Source organism: Tursiops truncatus, chromosome 15, assembly GCF_011762595.2.
Source record: "Tursiops truncatus isolate mTurTru1 chromosome 15, mTurTru1.mat.Y, whole genome shotgun sequence".
NCBI lineage: Eukaryota > Metazoa > Chordata > Mammalia > Artiodactyla > Delphinidae > Tursiops > Tursiops truncatus.
Window position 1 is genome coordinate 5,855,164 of NC_047048.1, and position 24,373 is coordinate 5,879,536.

Below are 24,373 nucleotides of genomic sequence, written 5' to 3' on the forward strand. Positions count from 1 at the left end.
TTGTTCAGTATACAACCAACACAAATAGTATGTAAATATTGGCTTAACTTACATTTCAGAAATAAGACTTTTCTAGAATTCTAATTCAAGGCTTTGTAGTCCATTTTCCCAGCCACATAGCTGAATGGAAAAGGAACTCTAGTATGGTCCCTCGAGATCTATCATTGCTAACGTCCTGCTGCTTCCTTCAAGTATATTCTATGTTTCAGTCTTCCAAAAGAGCCAGCCACGTGGCTCATTGACTATTTTTTTCCTTGCTTCAGACCTTTGATTGGTTTCTCCTTCTCACTCAGAGCAAGTCCACGTTCTCACAGACCTTCCGTGATCTGGCCCCTGGGTCCCTTGAGCCTGTTTCCCACCACCTTTCATCCCTTTGTTCTGCTCTGGCCACACCCCCCTCCTTGCTTTTTAAGATTTCCTTCACCTAGAGTGCTCTTTCCCAGGTATCCACAGGACTCACTTACTTCTTTCAGGTCTTTGCTCAAATGTCCTTCCTCAGTGAAGTTTCTCCTAACTACTACATATAAGAGATCACCATCCCCTCTCCACTCTGGGCCATCAGTAACTACCCCTCTATCAGATATATTTTACCCGTAACTCTCTATCTGATGTCTGTTCCCCTCCCCACTAATACAAAAGTTCTATAGAACAAGGACTTTGCTTTGTCATTTCCTGAACATCTAAAACAGTGCTGGGCACACAAACACTTATCTGAGAAAATGAAGATGATGGACCTTCTTTGAAAGGCCTCTTGTCTTGTCATCCACAGGATGTGTGGACAAAGGGAGGGGGTGAGGAAGTAGAGAGGAAAAGAGAATCCTAGTTAGGTTTTTTGTTTTTGTTTGTTTTTTTTGTGTGTGGTATGCGGGCCTCTCACCGCTGTGGCCTCTCCCATTGCGGAGCACAGGATCCAGATGCGCAGGCTGAGCAGCCATGGCTCATGGGCCCAGCCGCTCCGTGGCATGTGGGATCTTCCCAGACCGGGGCACGAACCCGTGTCCCCTGCATCGGCAGGCGGACTCTCAACCACTGCGCCACCAGGGAAGCCCCTAGTTAGGTTTTAAGGACCAAATTAAACATCTTAATTTAGAGACTGCTATTTAGAAACCCACCTGTTCAGAACAGCTCACCTGGAGGATAAAAAAGAGGATGTCGAGAATGATGAGAACAATTTTGGTGTCTGGGATGGTGAGAAGATTTATTAGTGGCTCCAGGACTCCAGCCTGGACAAGCTGGATCAACTGGTCCACGGTGCCCCCAGTTGTGAAGTTAGCCACTGTCCAGACAGCCTCTTTCTGGACTTTAAAGTCTCCCTGCAGAGAGAGAACATTTCCATTCTTGACAGATCCTGAAGAATTTAAATATACTGATGCAAACATGGTTCAATTTCTAGGTAGGCTGGACTACCTAATTCCCAGGACTATATGTGCAATTTACACAGAATCCCTTGGCAACCTGCCTTTAGTTTTTGAGCAGAAGACAGCATCTTTGAGAAGCCAAGGAGGAGGAAAGGCAGACTCATGTGGGGTCTTAGAGGGAGGTTCTAAATTCAAACAGACTCACTTTCTTAAGTCAGGTTATCGGAAAAAGAGAACCAACATCACCCAATCAATACAAATTAGGGATTTTAGGTTATAGTGACCCATGGCTACATTTCTAGTCTTTCTGCTCCAGTAAAACTTTGGACAAGAAGCTCCAGAGCTACAAAGTTGAGCACACAGTCTGGAGGGGACAGAGGAAAGCCACTGAAATATCACTCAATGCATCACTTACATTTATAAAAAGCACTTGGCCCAGAGAGAAGGGAGTCATTTATCACAGATCCTTCTATCCCTTTGAAGGAGGAGTTATTCCCATTTTATGGCTGGGGAAAACTGACTCAGTTTAAAACAAAGTTAAAAAAAAAAAAAACACCAAAAAAACCAAACCAAAACAAAAAACGTATGGCTCCAAGCAAGCTATAGTTCAAAAGGTACAGTTTGAAAAAAGATTACTCCTTGATCCTGACTAGATGTTTCTGATTAGAATACGTACAGACTCACAGCAGGATAGGAAGTGTCCGATAGACTGGAAGATGCCATGATTTGGGTAGCAAACCTGGGCTACCTTTTTGTACCTAATGCACACCTGGGAACCCACCAGCCAACCTGAGAGCAGGACACGGCCAGTGCCTCCTTTTCCCCATCCTACTCAGTAACCTCTGTCCGCAACCCCAGGTCACCACTCCTGACTTGTTTCACAAGTCGATGGTTTAAACATAGCTCATCCACTAAAAGGTGACAAAAAGAAATGCTGACCCTCTTAATTGTCCTGGGGAAAGGAAGTAGGAATCAGGAGGAAGAAGGAAGCTTTATTGTATTTCTACTGTTATATCTGGATTTTCAATATATATTACCCCTTTCATCAATGTGATTTTTACACTGCAAAGTCTTCAGTGCATAATATCACTGTAACCCGATACGTTTTTCCTCCTAAAACAAAACCAAGCCAAACCTCATCCCTTTTTGCCAAGGAGAGTAGATGGCACATTCTTTTAACGCTAGAGATGAGCCAGTATTTACCAGCTCAAGATTCCTCTGGGTATTTGAGCTGTGGGATCACCTTTTCACTGGCCAATTCTTGCTGAGTCTTCTAAATTTTTAATGGATTGTTCAAAATGGGATGCCCCTTTCTTTTTTTCAGGGAGAGTTAGGAAACTTAATGTTTCATAGGTTCGTCGTGATCTCAATTAGTTTTGCTTCTCAGCCTGCCTCTGAAGAGCTAAAGAAGTTCAACACAGGGCCCGCTGGAGAGTAACCTTTTGTCACGTGGGCCACTTACGCTTTCTAGAACAGCCACCAAGGGAGGCAGCACACCGCAAGCGATCAGCTGCTGGATGTGCTGGCGGGGCCCCGCGGCCACGTTGCTTAGGGCCCAGGCTGCCTCCTTCTGGATGGAGGAGCGGGGGTGTGTGAGGAGCTGGGGCAGCACAGCTAGGATGCCTGCGTCCAGGGCCAGCTGGGTCTGGTGGTCCGTCCCTGTGACAATGTTCCCCACAGTGCGCAGAGAGGGGGTCTGGAAGAACAAGGTGAGAAAGTGTCACCAAGTACCACGAATTCATCACCGTGGAAGGTGACCATTGCACCAAGCTCCGTGCCCTCCCAAACATCCATCGTGCTGTGCTGATGGTTTTCTGGAAGCCTGTGAACAATGATTATATCCACGATCCTTATTAATTCTGTGCATCCATGGCTGTTTACATAGTTTAAAGGTACTCGCTAGCCCCCCAGTAGTTCCAGCTCAAGTGGTATAGAGGTCAAGAGATATACTATCAAATGATGCTGTCCTTTTCATATCCTTACATTGGGAAAATTGGTAAATTGATGGTTGCCTTTACAATGTAATAATTTCTACTGAATTTGTATTTAGCACGAGTATCAAGTTTCTGTTGTAGGGACTTCCCTGGTGGCACAGTGGTTAAGAATCCACCTGCCAATGCAGGGGACACGGGTTCCAGCCCTAGGGTGGGAAGATCCCATATGCTGCGGAGCAACTAAACCAGTGTGCCACAACTACTGAGCCTGCGCTCTAGAGCCCGCGAGCCACAGCTACTGAGCCCGCGAGCCACAACTACTGAAGCCCGCGCGCCTAGAGCCTGTGCTCCACAACAAGAGAAGCCACCGCAATGAGAAGCTCACGCACTGCAACCAAGAGTAGCCCCCCCTCGCCGCAACTAGAGAGAACTCGCGCGAAGCAACAAAGACCTAATGCAGGCAAAAATAAAATATAAATAAATAAATAAATAACTAGTCAACCACCACAAACCACTTTGGGAATGAGGCTGGTCCCTATAATTAACCTCATTTAAAAAAAAAGTTTCTGTTGTATATGTTATTAGAGCTAGTGAAATCTCAGTGGACTTTTCGTTTTGGTGTATTCATAAAGCTTCTCTCCATAACTTTTTTTTTTTTTTTTTTTTGCGGTATGCAGGCCTCTCACCGTTGTGGCCTCTCCTGTTGCAGAGCACAGGCTCCGGACACGCGCAGGCTCAGCGGCCATGGCTCACGGGCCCAGCCACTCCGTGGCATGTGGGATCTTCCCGGACCAGGGCACCAACCCGTGTCCCCTGCATCGGCAGGCGGACTCTCAACCACTGCGCCACCAGGGAAGCCCCTTCTCTCAATAACTTTGAAGGTCCCCAGGACGGGTCTATGATTGGGCTTAAGACAACTGTCCTAGGAGGGCTGACTGTGGATTTATTTTGGTTTCTCTGCATGGTAGTGGCAGCCCCAGCACAGCCCATCAACAGTTCTAGAGTTTTCCTAGCCTATCATGCTAGGTATCTGCTGCTCGAGTGAGAGATGTTAGAAGTGCCATAGGCCAATCACAGCCTTGCCAGGACTGCCGCAGCTGGGCCCCAAGCCCCCACGATGAACAACTTCTTGAAGATGTTGTCTTCACACCTTCCATGATCCCGGCACTATCCCCAAACTAACCTTGACTTCTGAGGAATGCTACCCTCATCTCAGAACAGATGATGGCTAAGACTGCATAATATACAATATTAGGCATAGAGATCAAAAGGGGTACCCATGCTTCAAACTACATTTTCAAGAAGTATATTATGTAAGTGACATATGTCTCAGAGTCAAGTATTTGACCTTGGTTTTACTTACTTTTCACCTATATCTGAAGTAGTCTAAGAGAACCAGCTGGGGAGAGGATAAGGGGGAATTATCTTTTATACTTGAGTAAGAAATTCAAATGTTACGAGCTTCACGTTAAAACACACACACAGACACACAAACATGCACACCAACTTGTTAACGTCTACATGCATAGACCAGTAGAATGAAAGGCCACAAAAGAATAGTTCATTGGGTGGAGGGATTATAAGCAATTTTAATTGGTGCTCTTCTATCTTTTCTAGTTATCAGACCAAGAAAAAGTAAGTCACTGAATACCCACTAGGATTTTGGATCAAAGTCGATTCAAGTCTTTGGCTACAGAGTAGCAGAGACCAGGGAAATGCAGATGAACAGCTTTGTTCCAGGTAAAGGATGAATGTCAGCTGGGGAAGGCTTGGGGGTAGGAGAGAACAGAACCTGCTCAAGTGACGATGACCCACAGACTCTAATCTGAAGGCCCCTACAGAGACCGACATGATCCGGGACACTTACCAAGACATTGAGTTCTGAGCTGCTCATGAGCTCAACCAGCCTGGGCAGGACCCCCGTGTCCACCACTTGGCCGATGCGTGTATCACAGCCGTCGGTGAGGTAGGACAGAGCCCAGCAGGTGTCCGAGAGAACCTCTTCATCTGGGTGCCACAGGAGGTGGAAGAGGGTGGGCAACATCTGCTTCACTGCGTGATCAGAAGGGTATGGGTTCTTGTTCCGGCACAGGTTGGACAAGGTCCATGTGATGTTCCGCAGGAATGTGACCTGTAACGAGGAGACTGTCTCCAGCAAGGGGTGCAAAGAAGGAAAACACCAATGGCAATGTGTCCTGACCATCTTTGATCAATAGGATCGACCCACATGAACCCAAGCCTTTGAACTTCAAACAGGAATTTATTCTAGGTAATAAGTATAGGAGGAACACAGAGAATGAGCTTTGTTTTATATGCAAACGTCAGATGGAGGTTTCCTTATATTCTTCAAAATGTCCTTCCCCACTTGACTCGATTGATGACCTAATTTCATTTCTCATTGATGAAACAAAGATCAAGCAGGAGTTACTTGGTCTTCCCACCAGCCTATGAACTCTACCAACATGTCCTAACCACGTTTTTGACCTTCTATTTGAAGATCAGTCTTCCCATCCGTCCCCAGGATCACCTCTCTCCTCTGGATCAGTCCCACCAGTATAAAAACACACTATGCGACATTCAACCCCTACCCTTGGTGCCTCTCCAGCCATCACCCCACTTCTATTTTTCAGAATCCATCCTCAAGGAGGCATCCGTATTCACTGTCTATCTCCTTCTTCTACCCCCTTCTAGTCTGGTTTCTTCCCCTACTTCTTTGGAGTTAGTGATGAAATCAGCTCCTTCCAAGTCACCAAATCCAAGCTTTTTGAAAAAGCTCTTTTTGCCATCTGTGACACCAAGCCTGGTGTTGTACTGTCAAATGGGCTGTTTCTTCTCATTCTTCTTAGCAGGTCCTACTGAGTTCTGAATTTCAGAGCCCTCAGGACTTGGTCTTGGTTTTCCTCACACTCTAGAGCAGAGGTCAGCCAACTTTTTCTGTAAAAGGCCAGATAATAAAGTTTTTCAACTTTGCAGGCCACGTGGTCTCTGTTGCAACTTATCCATTCTGCCCTCTAACACTGCAAAAGCCACAGACAATATGTATGTAAATGAATGGGTGTGGCTGTTTATTTCAAATAAATAAAACTTTATTTAAAAAAACAAGCAGTTGGCCAGGTTAGATTGGCTGATCCCTGCTCTGGCTGACCTTGCCCAGCTGGATGACACATACATGCACAATCATCTAGATAGACCTGCATATCTATCTATCTGTTGTTGCTGCAATGATGCCTCTCACTGGCTTCAACTTAATAGGTACAACTAAGGCTCCAATTCCTTCTTCCCTCTATCCTCCCCACATCTCTAGGAGGACAGTGCTCTAAACAAACTAACCTGAAACCCGAGGGCATCCTCACTTCTTTCTGTCTCCCCCTTCTATGCCCATCACAGCAGCAACCCAGGTCCATCTGCTTCTCCATCTCCCTCTGCTATAATCCTATAGCAAGCAGCCAGAATGGTCTTTCTGGAAAATCAGGCCACTTTACTTCCTGCCTTGAAACCCTCCAAAGCCTTCCTTTTGCCACCAAGATGATGTCTAAGTCCCTTGCCCTACTTGTCATCTTATATCGCTCTCTCCTTGCAAGCTCCCTTGGTCATGCCAGCCTTTTTCCGGTTCAACCATATCAGGTTCTCTCTCACCTTGAAGGCAGGGCATCTATTCCCTTGACTTTTGGAAGCTGCCTTCTCTTCATTTTTGTTTGAGGCAAAACTAGAACCCAAATTCCATTCCTAACCCAGGGAGTCCTCTAGTGTTGCCACAGCAATCAACTTGGACCCTAAGCTTCCAACCTAGACCCTATTTATTACCCAGGAACAGAACTGGTGAGCCGCTAATTCTGTCTGTACCCCTGGAACAGAGAGCTCAGTCATCTACTTTTGCAGGATTGTAAGCTTAGAAAAACTTGAATGGGTCTCTTCTAATCCCCAACGCCCCCCGCAAAGAAAGATCAGCACTACTGCCCTTGAGGTCAAATTTGGATCAACTTCTACCCAAAGTAATATTCAGTCCTAGGCCTTGTTCATCATTACTATTGTTAGGGGGCCGGGCAGCAACAACATGGCCTAGCATTGATTTGGAATTACATACGCGATTTCCCAACTTTGGGAACCTGTTACCTAACTAGGTTACCTCATTAAAAAGACACTCACTGGGGACCTCCCTGGTGGTCCAGTGGTTAAGAATCTGCCTTCCAATGCAGGGGACGCGGGTTCAATCCCTGGTCAGTGAACTAAGATCCCACATGTCACGGGGCAACTGAGCTGCACGCTGCACCTACTGACCATGCACCACAACTAGAGAGAAGCCTGCACACCGCAACAAAGAGCCCGCATGCCGCAACTAAGACCCGACGCAGCCAAATAAATAAATGAATAAATAAAATTAATTAAAAAAAGACATTCACTGGTATACTTGATGAAACCAGGGTCAGCAGATGTGGAATGGCATCACTCAAGATAACGTCGTCTCTGAATTTTGGTCCATCACCTACAAATAGACAAGAACATGACACTCAAAGAGGGAACAGAGAGAGTCCTGGGGTGGGTGAGTAATTCTTCACAAGTCTCTGCAAAGGGGGAGAGGCCAAAACTCATTCCTGGGTTGGGCAAGTAGATAGTATAGCCATGAACTAGACCCTGGGTCTCTGACATGTTGGTTGAATAGATGGCCTGATGTGGAAATCAGGCACCACACAGCAGGGATTGCTATAAGCAGAGTCTCTGGACCCATCAAGGAGCCAGCCAACTGGGCCCAGGCAGCGCGCTCTAAATGCTGGTGGCATCTCACAGCATGGTTCTCAGGGGACAAAGGCCACTATGGACCAAATTGTCTTCCCAGAAGGCTTTGACATGGGACAGTAACTTCCAAATGCAACTCAGAACAAAGTCTGGGAGATGGACAGATTCTAGCCATCAGTTTTCTGCTACTTTGGCTAGAATACCAATTTTAGACCCTAGACGTCTCAGCCTGTAATTCTTCAATCATCAGGCAAGGTATAAGTTATACTACACCACCCAATTTTGCCTGTTCCTTACTGCACTAAGCAAAATGAGAGACGAAATCTCTGTAATAGTTGCTTTATTTCTGCAAGCTTTTAAAAAGTAGACTTATTTTATATTCTGTGTTTGCTAATTCCATCCTCTGAAGTCCTTGGAGGTCTAATCACATTGTTTGCTTCTGCTGACTCAGTCATAGTGGATTGTTGACTTTCTGAACTTGAAATTGCTAATATTTGGCTGATCTTAATTTGTCAAAATCCTGAGGGGCCCGACTGAGTTTGTTTCCCCCAGAGAGCGTCACATTTATATTCAGCCAGGGATCCTGGAGTTCCTAACCTGACAGCACTCACTCCCCAGCTTGTGTTTTCACAGACCATGCAGGGAATACAGTATCCAGTCCCAAATCCATGAGGCCAGTCTTAGGATTGCGTTTTCAGGGGAGACTTTTAGCCTAAACTAAGCAGACATTTTCGTGTGTATTCCCTGGGCAACTTTCACTGAAGGTAGAATTCTTTTAGGGTACTGGGTGATGTAAGGGTCTGTCATAAAATCCCCACATTGCATGAGCCAAAGACTTGTCTTTTGTTCCTGAAGCCACTAAGCCCTGAGGCTGTAGGACCCCAGTCTTGGCAGGTGTCCCTAGGCAGCCTGGAGCTTCAGAACATACCATGCCTTCTAGCTTCAGCTTCAATTTTTGGTCTCTGAACTTGACTCTGAATTTCGGAAAGGCCCGTACTCTTCCCAGCATTGCTAGGTATTTATACTTAAAATGTCTGATCTACAATACTACCCAAAGAATTCCCATCGCATGCCACTCACAAGGCCCACCATTTTCTTTGCCCCCTGCCCCCCACCAAGGGGAGAGGCTCACCTGCTATATTACCAAGGGCCCACACTGCCTGTTCACACACAGTCATATGAGGGGAAGACAGGAGCTCAACCAAGGGCTGGATGGCCCCTCCGTCCACGACAGCACGAGTCAGCTCCGAAGTACCGGAGGCAATATTGGTCAGAGCCCAGGCTGCCTCAAGCTGCAAGCGGGGATGAAGGGATGACTTCAGGAACTCCACCAGCCTGGGAATGAGCCCTGCATCAACAATCAGCTTCAGAGGAGGGTTCTTTTCCCGGGACAGCATTTTCCTTCGTAGTGTAAGAGAAAAGACAAGAACATGTCCTGTGAGGCAGGTAAGAAGAACCTCCTTTATGGATGTTCTTGGCATTCCTAACTATCAAATGAAACAAACCCCTGGGCCAGAGCTCCTTCATATCCTAGAGTTCAGCCGGTAGCACTCTGCAGTGATGAAGCAATATTTTTCCCTTTAGTTATTATCTGTGAGCCGCCATTCCTGTTGAGGCCAATTTAAATTAAGCCATTCATCTCTGACCACACTTGCATATCTTAAGTTATTCTCAAGGACAGGGTAGAGGAGCAATTTCATCTCACTTTTGGATGGACCGGCCTTTTCTTATATTGTGTGGGCATTTTGCCTCTGCCAAGAAACCAAATAGGCTGCTGGAACCCATTTCTAGCTATGCATCTGTCAATAATACAAGTCTGTTTGGTGATACCTGGCTGCCTGGGTGGCCTGGAAACATAGTTCTGGATCTGAGGCATTGACACCATTGATTATTTCTTGCAGGGTGAGGCTGACCTGCGAGGAGACATACATTCAAGTCAGAGTCTCTGCCAAAAGGAACCACAGGTCATCTAGTCTAGCCATCTATCTGATTAGAAGAAGCTGGCTTGAACACTGTGTCTCAATGTGTATGCTGGTCTGTATTAGGGGAAGGAAGAACATTTGGTGGTCTCACTGATTTGTGGGACACTCCCCATGCTCTGGGGGATAGGTAATTCCTATCATCACTTGGATCCCCAGCACCTTTTTATCCCATGCAGTAAGAACATGCTAGTGGGTGGCAGCAAAAATGGGAGAACAAGGACCTCAAAATTCTCTCCTCCAGAAAAGCAACAAGAAACCTGAAAAATAGAATCAACTTTTTTAGAACTCTGGAAACTGACCAAAGGTTTGCAGCAATTTGTTTTATTCAAGCTGAAAAGGGTTTATTCAAGAAAAATGTCTAAATCTCAGTAAGAACAGCAAGGCTTATGGCATTTTGCCTTGCCTTATTCCCACTCCTCCCCCAGCTCTGTGGTAGCTTTCAAAACCAACAGCCCAGCAGCCACTGGAGGAGGCAGAACAGGTTGGCGCTCCCTTAAAGCCTCATTCCCAGAGAATTATTATTATTTGATGCTTCTCGTGGTTTCCTGGGAGATCCCATTTGTAAGATTCTATTTTATTTGACTCAGAGCTCACACAATGCAAAAAGTCTTTTCCCTGTAGGTATTTGTTAAAAACAGTTAGAGGAAGTGGTTCAACTTCACAGCTGCTTGGGGTGGGGGGTGGGGGGGTCAGATAACAGTTGGGGGCAAACAATAGACTAACCAAAAAACTTAAAAGGCAAAGCTGGGAATGAGATGTTCATTGGGGCTTTGAGAACTCCAACATGTTCCTGAAAATCTAGAAGCTCACATGCCTCTATAGAACCGTTGCACATGCTCATATAAAATGGAGAAGACCCTGAGGTCTCACCTCTGGCTGACTTTGAGGCTCTGTGCAAGCAGGAAGTGAAGGTTTAAGGCAGCATTGTCAACTTCCTCGTTGAATGTTGAAGGCATGCCCCAACATGCACACAGAATGCCTTGGCAAAGACTGGGTGAATTTTTGCTTCCAAGTGTGTAAGGAAATCTCTGTCCAATCATTAGCTGACCACTAAGCTAACTGAGCAGAGAATTCAGTGCCTACACATGACAAAGAATACAAACTTTACAAAATCAACTCAAAAGTCACTGGACGAACAAACAATGAGCAACAACAACAAACCCTGGGCAAGGGGTGGGGGGGCAGATTTTATATCCAAAGTTGCCACATTATTTTAAATGACTAGTTGTTAAAGAAATTACAAGACATTCAAAGTATACACGTATACAAGCAAAAAACAAGGCAATTAATAGAAACTGTCCCTGAGGAGCCCAGACATTGGACTTACTAGACAAAGACTTTAAATATGTTCAAAGAACTAAATGAAAGCATGTCTAAAGAACTAAAGGAAAGTCTAAGAATGATGTCCTAGAGACATAAGAATGATGTCTTAGACACAGAACAAATCATCAGTGAACTTAAAGATGGGTCCATTGAGATTAAGCAGCATGAGGGAAAAAAAGAATGAATTGATCTTAGCCAAAAGGCCAAGAAGCAAGAATAGTAGCTATTCCTATCAGTTTAATTTCTGACACACCCTCTATCCAAGGACAATATATTAAATGGATTTTGGAACTAGGAGATGGAATAGAACTTTGCTCCATCCACTCCATGCATTGACCCAGGTATTACTGTACTTCCAGGAATAGTGCACCCCCTTTGAGGGAAATAAAGACTGTGTTTTTTATTAAAAAACAAATGAAGATTAAACTTAACACAGCCTTACAGATCAACAGCATATGCATAATAGAATGGAAAAGAGAGAGAAAGGGGCAGAAAGTATATTTGAAGAAATGATTTCCAAAAACATTGCAAATTTGATGAAGAGATTAATCTACACCTCTGAGAAGCTTAATGAACTTCAAACAGGAAAAACTCCAAGAGATCCACACTCAGACACATCATAAAATGTTGGAAGCCAAAAACAAAAAGAGAATTTTGAAATCAGGAAAAGAGAAGCAACTCACCATACACAAGTCCTCAACAAGATCAAGAGCTGATTTATCCCCAGAAAGCATAAATGACATATTTAAAATGCTGAGAGCAAGTTTGTCAAGCTAGAATTCTATACATGGCAAATTATAATAAAATGGAGAAATTAAGACATTCTCAGATAAACCTGAGAGAATTCATTGTCAGCAAACTCACTCTACAAGAAGAGAGTTCTTCGGGTACTGGAAACTAGATAATAACCAAAGACATGAAGAAAACAGCAACACCAGAAAGGAAAATATAATGGTAAATATAAAAGACAGTATAGGGCTTCCCTGGTGGCGCAGTGGTTGAGAGTCCACCTGCTGATGCAGGGAACACGGGTTCGTGCCCTGGTCCGGGAAGATCCCACATGCCATGGAGCGGCTGGGCCCGTGAGCCATGACTGCTGAGCCTGCACATCCAGAGCCTGTGCTCCGGCAATGGGAGAGGCCACAACAGTGAGAGGCCCGTGTACGGAAAAAAAAAAAGACAGTATAGTAGATAGCCTCATCCAACAGCAGGCAAACAGCAGAAGCAAGAAGAACTACAATCCTGCAGCCTGTGGAACAAAAACCACATTCACAGAAAGACAGACAAGATGAAAAGGCAGAGGGCTATGTACCAGATGAAGGAACAAGATAAAACCCGAGAAAAACAACTAAATGAAGTGGAGATAGGCAACTTTCCAGAAAAAGAATTCAGAATAATGATAGTGAAGATGATCCAGGACCTTGGAAAAAGAATGGAGGCAAAGATTGAGAAGATGCATGAAATATTTAACAAAGACCTAGAAGAATTAAAGAACAAACAAACAGAATGAACAATACAATAACTGAAATGAAAACTACACTAGAAGGAATCAATAGCAGAATAACTGAGGCAGAAGAACGGATAAGTGACCTGAAGACAGAATGGTGGAATTCACTGCTGTGGAACAGAATAAAGAAAAAAGAATGAAAAGAAAGGAAGACAGCCTCAGAGACCTCTGGAACAACACTAAATGCAACAACATTCGCAGTATAGGGGTCCCAGAAGGAGAAGAGAGAGAGAAAGGACACAAGAAAATATCTGAAGAGATTATAGTTGAAAACTTCCCTAACATAGGAAAGGAAATAGCCACCCAGGTCCAGGAAAGCGCAGAGAGACCCATACAGGATAAACCCAAGGAGAAACATGCCGAGACACATAGTAATCAAATTGGCAAAAATTAAAGACAAAGAAAAACTATTGAAAGCAGCAAGGGAAAAACGACAAATAACATACAAGGGAACTCCCATAAGGTTAACAGCTGATTTCTCAGCAGAAACTCTACAAGCCAGAAGGGAGTGGTAAGACATATTTAAAGTGATGAAAGGGAAGAACCTACAACCAAGACTACTCTACCCGGCAAGGATCTCATTCAGATTCGATGGAGACATCAAAAGCTTTACAGACAAGCAAAAGCTAAGAGAATTCAGCACCACCAAACCAGCTCTACAACAAATGCTAAAGGAACTTCTCTAAGTGGGAAAAACAAGAGAAGAAAAGGACCTACAAAAAAACCCCCAAAACAATTAAGAAAATGGTAATAGGAACAAACATATTGATAATTACCTTAAACATAAATGGATTAAATGCTCCAACCAAAAGACACAGGCTTGCTGAATGGATACAAAAACAAGACCCATATATATGCTGACTACAAGAGACCCACTTCAGACCTAGGGACACATACAGACTGAAAGTGAGGGGATGGAAAAAGATATTCCATGCAAATGGAAATCAAAAGAAAGCTGGAGTAGCAATACGCATATCAGATAAAATAGACTTTAAAATAAAGAATGTTGCAAGAGACAAGGAAGGACACTACATAATGATCAAGGGATCAATCCAAGAAGAAGATATAACAATTATAAATATATATGCACCCAACATAGGAGCACCTCAATACATAAGGCAACTGCTAAGAGCTATAAAAGAGGAAATCGACAGTAACACAATAATAGTGGGGGACTTTAATACCTCACTTACACCAATGGACAGATCATCCAAACAGAAAAGTAATAAGGAAACACAAGCTTTAAATGACACAATAGACCACATAGATTTAACTGATATTTATAGGACATTCCATCCAAAAAAAGCAGATTACACTTTCTTCTCAAGTGCACATGGAACATTCTCCAGGATAGATCACATCTTGGGTCACAAATCAAGCCTCAGTAAATTTAAGAAAATTGAAATCATATCAAGCATCTTTTCTGACCACAACACTATGAGATTAGAAGTGAATTACAAGGAAAAAAATGTATAAAACACAAACACATGGAGGTTAAACAATACATTACTAAATAACCAAGAGATCACTGAAGAAATCAAAGAGGAAATCAAAAAATACCTAGAGACAAATGACAATGAAAACACGACGATCCAAAACCTATGGGATGCAGCAAAAGCAGCTCTAAGAGGGAAGTTTATAGCTATACAAGTCTACCTCAAGAAACAAGAAAAATCGCAAATAAACGATCTAACCTTACAACTGAAGAACTAGAGAAAGAAGAACAAACAAAACTCAAAGTTAGCAGAGGAAAAGAAATCATAAAGATCAGAGCAGAAATAAATTAAATAGAAACAAAGAAAACAATAGCAAAGATCAATAAAACTAAAAGCTGGTTCTTTGAGAAGATAAACAAAATTGATAAACAATTAGCCAGACTCATCAAGTAAAAGAGAGAGAGGACTCAAATCAATAAAATTAGAAATGAAAAAGGAGAAGTTACAACAGACACCGCAGAAATACAGAGCATCCTAAGAGACTACTACAAGCAACTCTATGCCAATAAAATGGACAACCTGGAAAAATGGACAAATTCTTAGAAAGGTATAACCTTCCAAGACTGAACCAGGAAGAAATAGAAAATATGAACAGACCAATCACAAGTAATGAGATTGAAACTGTAGTTAAAAATCTTCCAACAAACAAAAGTCCAGGACCAGATGGCTTCACAGGTGAATTCTATCAAACATTTAGAGAAGAGCTAACACCTATCCTTCTCAAACTCTTCCAAAAAATTACGGAGGAAGGAACACTCCCAAACTCATTCTATGAGGCCACCATCACCCTGATACCAAAACCAGACAAAGATACTACAAAAAAAGAAAATTACAGACCAATATCACCGATGAATATAGATGCAAATATAGATGCAAAAATCCTCAACAAAATACTAGCAAACAGAATCCAACAACACATTAAAAGGATCATACACCATGATCAAGTGGGATTTATCCAGGGATTCAAAGATTCTTCAATATATGCAAATCAATCAATGTGATACACCATACTAACAAATTGAAGACTAAAAACCATATGATCATCTCAATAGATGCAGAAAAAGCTTTTGACAAAATTCAACACCCATTTATGATAAAAACTCTCCAGAAAGTTGGCATAGAGGGAACCTACCTCAACATAATAAAGGCCATATATGACAAACCAACAGCAAACATCATTCTCAATGGTGAAAAACGGAAAGCATTTCCGCTAAGATCAGGAACAAGACAAGTATGTTCCCTCTCACCACTATTATTCAACATAGTTTTGGAAGTCCTAGCCACAGCAATCATAGAATAAAAAGAAATAAAAGGAATACAAATTGGAAAAGAAGTAAAACTGTCACTGTTTGCAGGTGACATGATACTATACATAGAGAATCCTAAAGATGCCACCAGAAAACTACTAGAGCTAATCAATGAATTTGGTAAAGTTGCAGGATAGAAAATTAATGCACAGAAATCTCTTGCATTCCTGTATACTAATAATGAAAAATCTGAAAGAGAAATTAAGGAAACACTCCCATTTACCATTGCAACAAAAAGAATAAAATACCCAGGAATAAACCTACCTAGGGAGACAAAAGACCTGTATGCAGAAAACTATAAGACACTGATGAAAGAAATTAAAGATGATACCAACAGATGGAGAGATATACCATGTTCTTGGATTGGAAGAATCAATATTGTGAAAATGACTATACTACCAAAAGCAATCTACAGATTCAATGCACTCCCTATCAAATTACCAATGGCATTTCTAACAGAACTAGAACAAAAAATCTTAAAATTTGTATGGAGACACAAAAGACCCTGAATAGCCAAAGCAGTCTTGAGGAAAAAAAGCAGAGCTGGAGGAATCAGACTCCCTGACTTCAGACTATACTACAAAGCTACAGTAATCAAGACAATATGGTACTGGCACAGAAACAGAAATATAGATTAATGGAACAAGATAGAGGGCCCAGAGATAAACCCATGCACCTACGGTCAACTAATCTATGACAAAGGAGGAAATGATATACAATGGAGAAAAGACAGTTTCTTCAATAAGTGGTGCTGGGAAAATTGGACAGCTACATGTAAAAGAATGAAATTAGAACAATCCCTAACACCATACACAAAAATAAACTCAAAATGGATTAAAGACCTATATGTAAGGCCAGACACTATAAAAACTATTAGAGGAAAACATAGGCAGAACACTCTATGACATAAATCAGAGCAAGATCCTTTTTGACTCACCTCCTAGAGAAATGGAAGTAAAACCAAAAATAAACAAATGGGACCTAATGAAACTTAAAAGCTTTTGCACAGCAAAGGAAACCATAAACAAGACAAAAAGACAACTCTCAGTATTGGAGAAAATATTTGCAAGTGAAGCAACTGACAAAGGATTAATCTCCAAAATTTACCAGCAGCTCGTGTAGCTCAATATCAGAAAAACAAACAACCCAATCCAAAAATGGGCAGAAGACCTAATAGACATTTCTCCAAAGAAGATATACAGATTGCCAACAAACACATGAAAGAATGCTCAACATCACTAATCATTAGAGAAATGCAAATCAAAACTACAATGAGGTTATCACCTCACACCAGTCAGAATGGCCATCATCAGAAAATCTACAAACAACAAATGCTGGAGAGGGTGTGGAGAAAAGGGAACCCTCTTGCACTGTTGGTGGGAATGTAAATTGATACAGCCACTATGGAGAACAGTATGGAGGTTCCTTAAAAAACTAAACATAGAATTACCATATGACCCAGCAATCCCACTACTGGCCATATACCCAGAGAAAACCATAATTCAAAAAGACACATACACCCCAATGTTCATTGAAGCACTATTTGCAATAGTCAGGTCATGGAAGCAACCTAAATGACCATCGGCAGATGAATGGATAAAGAAGATATGGTACATATATACAATGGAATATTACTCAGCCATAAAAAGGAATGAAATTGGGTCATTTGTTGAGATGTGGATGGATCTAGAGAGTGTCATACAGCGTGAATTAAGTCAGAAAGAGAAAAACAAATATCGTATACTAACGCATATATGTGGAACCTAGAAAAATGGTACAGATGTACCGGTTTGCAGGGCAGAAATTGAGACACAGATGTAGAGAACAAATGTATGGACACCAAGAGGGGAAAGCGGCAGGGGATGGGGCAGTGGTGGTGTGATGAATTGGGGGATTGACATGTATACACTGATGTGGATAAAATGGATGATGAATAAGAGCCTGCTGTATAAAAAAATAAATAAAATAAAATTCAAAAAAAAAGAAAAATGAGGAAATGCATAGAACAGACCTGATCCAACACACAGCTTGGAGCCAAAAAAAAATTAAATAAAATAAAAATAAATAAATAAGACAGTATAAATGTATTTTTTATTGTCTTTCTTCTGACTTAAAAGACAACTGCATAAAGCAATAATTATAAACCTATATTAATGGGCACATGATGTGTAAAGAGGTAACTTGGATGATAATGAGAGCAAAAGCAGGGAGGGAATAAAGTTATATAGGAGTATTGTTTTATATACTATTGAAATTAAAATGGTATTACTCCAAACTAAATAACCAATGGATAAAAAGAAGAAAATTCCAGGGAACTTAGAAAATACTTTGAGATGAATGGAAAAAAAAAACATACACTATACCAAAACCAATGAGATGTAAATAAAGCAGAGCACAGAGGGAAATATGTAGCCATAAACGCAAGTATTGAAAAAGTAGAAAGCTCTCAAATCTATAACCTAACTTCCTACTTTAAAATATTAGAAATGAAAGAAAATCAAACCCAAAAATATTAGAAGAAAGGAAATATTAAATACTAGAGTGGAAATAAATGAAACAGAATGAAAAAAATAGAGAGGAAAAAAATAATCAATGAAACCAAAAGTTGGCTCAAAAGAGCAATGTAAATGACAAATCTTTAGCTACACTGACCAAGAGAAGAATAGGTGAGACTCAAGTTACTAAAACCAGGAATAAAATTGGGAACATTACTACTGAATTAACAGAAATAAATAAGGTTAGAGACACTATGAAAAAAGTATACAAACAAATTAAATAATCTAGATGAAAGGGACAAATTCCTAGAAACACAAACCAAAAGTGGTTAAAAAAATAGAAAATCTGAATAAACAAGAGATTGAATTATTAATTTTTTTTAAATTCCACAAAGAGAAGCCCAGATACAAAAGGTTCCACTGGTAAATTTTTACAAACATTTAAAGAAGAAATAACAGCACTCCCTCATGAATGCTTCCAAAAAATAGAAGAGGGAACTTTCTAGCTCATTCTATGAGTCCAGTATTACCCCAATATCAACTGGACAAAGATATTACAAGAAGTACAGATCAGTATCCCTCATGAATATATCTTAAAATCCCCAACAAATTCTAGAAAACAAAATGCATCAACACATGAACAGGATTATACATCATAATCAACTGGGATTTAACCCAGGAATGCAAGGGTGGTTCAACCTATGAAAATCAATGTAGCATACCATATCAATAGAATATACGGGAAAAAAAAACACGATCGTCTCCACAACTGCAGGAAAAGCATTTGACAAGATCCAGCACCCTTTCATGATTAATAAAAAGGAAAAGCATTCAACACAAACTAGAAATAAAAGGGAACTTCCTCAATCTAACAAAGGCATCTACAAAAAACTCACAGCTAGCGTCATACTCAATGGTAAATGAATGAAAACTTCCCCCCTAAGATCAGGAACAGCACAGGATATCCACTCTTGCCACTTTTATTCAACACAGTATTGAAGTTCAAGACAGGTTAATTAAGCAAGAAAAAGAAATTAAAGGCATCTAGATTAGAAAGAAAGTAGTAAAACTCTCTCTGTGTGCAGATGACATGATCTTGAATATAGAAAATCTGAAGGAACCCACACACCAAAATTTAGAGCTAATAGACAAGGTTCAGCTAGGTTTCAGGATAACATACAAAGATCAGTTGTATTTCTGTACACTAGCAATGAACAATACAAAATTGAAATTAAGAAAATAAGTTTATTTACAGTAGCATCAAAAAGAATAAAATACTTAGGAGTAAATTGAACTAAAGAAGCACAACGCTTATATGCTGAAAACTATTTTTAAAAATTAAAGAAGACTTAAGTACATTGAAAAATATCCTATGTTCATAAACTGGAAGACTTAACATTGTTAAGATAGCAATACTCCACAAACTGATCAATGCAATCTCCATCAAAATCTGAGCTTCCTTTAGTGAAAAAATTGACAAGCCAATTCTAAAATTCATATAGAAATGCAAGGGATCCCAAAGAGCCAAAATAATCTTTGGGGAAAAAAAGAACAAAATTGGAGGACCCACAGTTTCCAATTTCAAAACCTACTACAAAGTTACAGTAATCAAGTCTGTTGTGCTGGCATAAGGATAAACATATAGATCAATGGTAGAAATTTCATAGTCCACAAATAAACTCTCACATTTATGGTCAACTGATGTTTGACAAGAGTGTTAAGACCATTCAATGGAGAAAGAATAGCCTTTATGGTGCTGGGACAACAGGACATCTATATGTAAAACAATGAAGTTGGACCCCTACTCATACCACTTACAAAGATTAACTCAAAATGGATGAAAGACCTAAACATAAGAGCTAAAACTATAAAACTCTTAGAAGGAAACATAGGCATAAATCTTGGTGACTTTGGATTAGGCAATGGATTTTTAGATATGATACCTAAAGCACAAGCAAACCAAAGACAAAATATAGATAAATTGGACTGTTTCAAAATTTAAAACATTTGTGTTTCAAAGAGTCTATCAAGAAAGTAAAACGAGAGCCCACAGAATGGGAGAAAAGATTTGCAAATCACATAACTGCTAAGGGTCTAATGTTCAGAATATATAAAGAGCCCTTTCAACTCAATAAAAAGACAAATTGGGCTTCCCTGGTGGCGCAGTGGTTGAGAGTCCACCTGCCGATGCAGGGGACACGGGTTCGTGCCCCAGTCTGGGAAGATCCCACATGCTGCGTAGCGGCTGGGCCTGTGAGCCATGGCCGCTGAGCCTGCGCATCCGGAGCCTGTGCTCCGCAATGGGAGAGGCCACAACAGTGAGAGACCCGCATACCGCAAAAAATAAAAAAAAAAAAAGACAAATTACTTGATTTTAAAAATTGTCAAAGGGTTTGAATAGACATTTCTCGAAAGGAGATATACAAATAGCCAGTAAGCACATGAAAAACTGCTCATCATCATTAGTCATTAGGAAAACATCAAAATTACAACAATACAACCTTTCACACCCATAAAATGGCTCTAATCCAAAAATGAATAATAACAAGTGTCGGTAAGGATGTAAGAATGTACAGGGATGCAGCTGCTTTGGAAACAGGTTTGGCAGCCTATCTGTTTCCTATTTGTACTGTAAAAAATTACCAGAAATTTAGTGGCTTAAAACAAAGTTACGGTTCTAGGGGTCAGAAGTTCATGATCAGTTTCATTGGACTAAAGTCAAGATGTTGGCAGAGCTGTTTCCTCCTGGAGGCTCTGAGAGGAGAGTCTATTTTCTTGCCTTTTTCAGCCTCTAGTGGGGCTTCTTGTGTTGCTTGGCCTTTGACCCCTCCCATCTTCAAGGCACTACACGCTCATGTCTGCTTTTGCTCTGCCTTGTCCTTCATCCTTCTTATTATTATAAGGACAGATGGGACTACATTGGGTCCATCCAGATAATCCAGGATAATTTCCACATCTCAAAATCCTTAATCTGGGGACTTCCCTGGTGGCGCAGTGGTTAAGAATCCGCCTGCCAATACAGGGGACATGGGTTCGAGCCCTAGTCTGGGAAGATCCCACATGTTGTGGAGCAACTAAGCCCGTGTGCCAAAACTTCTGAGCCCGTGTGCCACAACTACTGAAGCCCGCGCACCTAGAGCCCATGCTCCACAACAAGAGAAGCCACCGCCATAAGAAGACCGCGCACCACAACAAAGAGTAGCCCCCACTTGCCACAACTAGAGAAAGCCTGTGCACAGCAACAAAGACCCAACACAGCCAAAAAAAAAAAAAAGAAAGAAAGAAAAATCCTTAATCTAACCACATCTACAAAATCCCTTTTGTCATATAAGGTAACATTCACAGGTTCTGGGGATTAGGATAGGGAGATATTGGGGGTGCGGGGACATTATTCAGCTCACCACAAGCACTGCCTCAAAGAGTTACACTTAGAATTATCATACGACCCAGCAATTCAACGGCTACATATACCTGACAGAACTGAAAATATGTCCAGACAAAAACATGTGCATAAAACGTTCATAGCGGGGACCTGGTGGTCCAGTGGTAAAGAATCCACCTTCCAAGGCAGCGGGCGAGGCTTCGATCCCTGGTCAGGGAACTAAGATCCAACATGCCACGGGGCAACTAAGCCCATGCGCCACAACTACTAAGCTGGCGCACCTCAACAAGAGAGTCTGCGTGCCGCAAACTACAGAGCCCACGCGCCCTGGAGCCTGCACGCCACAACTAGAGAGAGAAAACCCACACGCCACAACTAAAGAGAAGCTTGTGCACCGCAACAAAGAGCCAGCGTGTCACAATGAAAGATCCCGCATGCCTCAAGGAAGGTCCTGCATGCCACAACTAGGACCCGATGCAGCCGAAAATTTAAAAAAAAAATAAAAATAAATTTTTTTGAGAAAAAAAAAAAGTTCATAGTGGCATGACTTATAACACCCCCAAAATGGAAACAATCCAAATGTCCATCAACTAATGAATGAATAAACAAAATGTGGTACACAATGTAATATTATTCACCCACAAAAAGGAAAGTACTGACACACATGCTACAACATCAATGAACCTTGCAAACATTCTGCTGATGGAAAGAAGCCAGGCACAAAAAGCTACGTATTATATGATTCCCTTTATATGAAATATCCAGAATAGGTAAATCCACAGAGACAAAGTAGATTCATGGTCACCAGAGGCTGGGGGAAGGAGGAGTGAGGAGTGACTGCTTCGTGGGTGTGGGGTTTCTACTGAGGTGATGAGTATGTTCTGAAATTAGTAAGCGGTGATGGTCTCACCACCGTGTGAGCATACTAGAAACCACTGATTATATTCTTTAAAAGGGTGAATTCTGTGGTATGTGAATTAGAATTTTAAAAGGAACATGCTAATATAGGATAAAAAAGAAAACTCTTTCATAGTTGTGTTTCACAGTTTCATCTTCCTTGGGTGGCAGGAATCCTAGGGACTCCTCTAGATGAATGCAGCTGGGTAGAGTAGGGTTCAGAGTCCTACGGCAATTCAAAGAATGATCACAGCCATCCCATTTGGTGGACAGTAGAACATCATGGGATCCACTTGCCCAGATTGAACCAATCTCTGCCCTCTAAGAGGCTTAATCCTAGCAGGATGCAAGGATGCACATGGATAGCTAACATAACAGATCATAAAAGACATGAAGACACAACACCATCAGAGTTCTAACCCTCCTAAGTCAGGGCATTCAGCAAAAGATTCACCACAACAATATTGGCCTGGAAGTACCCCAGGATTTGCCTTGAGTGAGGTTGGGGCGGATGGAGAATGGAAGCTAGATGACAGCATTCAAGTCCTAGGTAAGACGAGACACGTCGAGTGACTATGTGCCTCCAGTGAGGGAGAACCTCCATGACCCCTCATTTCCTGTTTCCAGCTGAATGGCAGCAAGTGAATTTTCAATGAGAGGCAGCATCTTCTCCACCCCCTGTTAGAACATAGATCCCAGACTCACGGCCACAAAGCTAATGACACTTAGCTTTCTGAAAACACCAGTTTAGTTCTAATCACCATCTCTCCACCCCTTTCCTTAAAGGAACTCCATTAGAGCTTGCAAGTTCTGACTCAAACATTTTCAACGCAGAGAAACTTACTAAGGATGTATTTTATACCCAACTGCTCTAAATGCCATGTTCCCAACGTACCCGTTTGGTCTGTTGCTCAGAAGCGTCAGGGGAGACATCCGTGATGTTTCTCCTCTTCAAGGACTGCTCATCCTTCTTGGCTTTCCGGAGCTCCAGGCTGACTGCTATCCTCTGCTGCCGCCTCATCTAATGAGGAAAAGAAAGGGAGCCCTTAGAGCTGGGAAGTCAGGTTGTCACCCTGTTTAGCCTTTAGAGCACACTTCAAAGCATCCAATTTCACTTTTACAGATGCAACAGGCTGGAAGAGTTCAGATCACACAGCTAGTCAATAGTCAGCTCAGTTAGCCTCCTCTGCTTCTTTCTCCTCCTCTACCACCTCTAGAGAGATCATCAATCTTCCTCTCAAAGTGAAGGAAGACCATTTACACCCATTGGCCAGCCAGGATTCTCAGGTGTAGAGACCTCTGAGCAAAGCATCCCATTGCCCTGAATCTGAGCACATCTTCATTGGTGCTGATTACTTCCAGAGAAGCAGGCCTGTGCCTTCTAGCTGTGGGCACCCAGGTAGGGCAGGGAACTGAAGGGAGCACCCCAGCTCCAGGTGTCCTTGACCATTTCCACTGTTGGGAATCAGCCTATAAGTCATTCAAACCTTGATCCAATCCCAAGAGTTTTACTTGTACACCAGACTGAGGAAGATGGAAATTCTAAAAACAAACCCCCCTTTTCTTCTTTTATCAGGCAAAACTCAGACCTTACAGTATTGAGAATCCTGGGGAAATGACCTAATCTTTATGGATAGATGAGTTTTGGGTTGAAGACTTTAAAATATTAATTATAAGGAAGTCAGTGTATATTAGATACTTCTGGTTCCTTAAAGGAGCTATTTGAGCCTTGCTTGAAACTAGGGTCAATGGGAATTCCCTGGTTGTCCAGTGGTTAGGACTTGGTGCTTTCACTGCTGGGGACCGGGGTTCAATCCCTGGTCGTGGAACTAAGATCCTGCAAGCCATGCGGCACAGCCAAAAAAAAAAAAAAGAAAAGAAAATAGGGTCATTGTGGTGTTATCCGGAAAGGTGGGGACACACTGGGGGCCTATGGAGCCAGTTGTCATGTTGCTCCC

At 41.9% G+C, this 24,373-nt stretch overlaps 1 protein-coding gene and 1 non-coding gene across 4 annotated transcripts in view; one reads left to right on the forward strand and one right to left on the reverse strand.

The window, feature by feature from the left end:
* KPNA7 (karyopherin subunit alpha 7) overlaps positions 1 to 24,373 on the reverse strand; it is a 93,525-nt gene that overhangs the window by 6,655 nt on the left and 62,497 nt on the right. For 2 of the 3 annotated variants that reach the window (XM_073791900.1, XM_019930583.3), the window contains 7 exons: positions 23,311 to 23,436; positions 9,857 to 9,939; positions 9,159 to 9,427; positions 7,693 to 7,775; positions 5,160 to 5,423; positions 2,821 to 3,054; positions 1,131 to 1,313 (listed from right to left, as the gene is read on the reverse strand). In XM_073791900.1, coding sequence (XP_073648001.1) covers positions 1,131 to 1,313; positions 2,821 to 3,054; positions 5,160 to 5,423; positions 7,693 to 7,775; positions 9,159 to 9,427; positions 9,857 to 9,939; positions 23,311 to 23,436 — 1,242 coding nt within the window. The remainder of the gene's footprint in view (positions 1 to 1,130; positions 1,314 to 2,820; positions 3,055 to 5,159; positions 5,424 to 7,692; positions 7,776 to 9,158; positions 9,428 to 9,856; positions 9,940 to 23,310; positions 23,437 to 24,373) is intronic. The other variant, XM_073791901.1, reaches the window with a different exon arrangement.
* On the forward strand, positions 11,516 to 11,706 carry LOC117308422 (U2 spliceosomal RNA). The gene has a single exon (XR_004522399.1). It is a non-coding gene; the product is annotated as a U2 spliceosomal RNA (small nuclear RNA).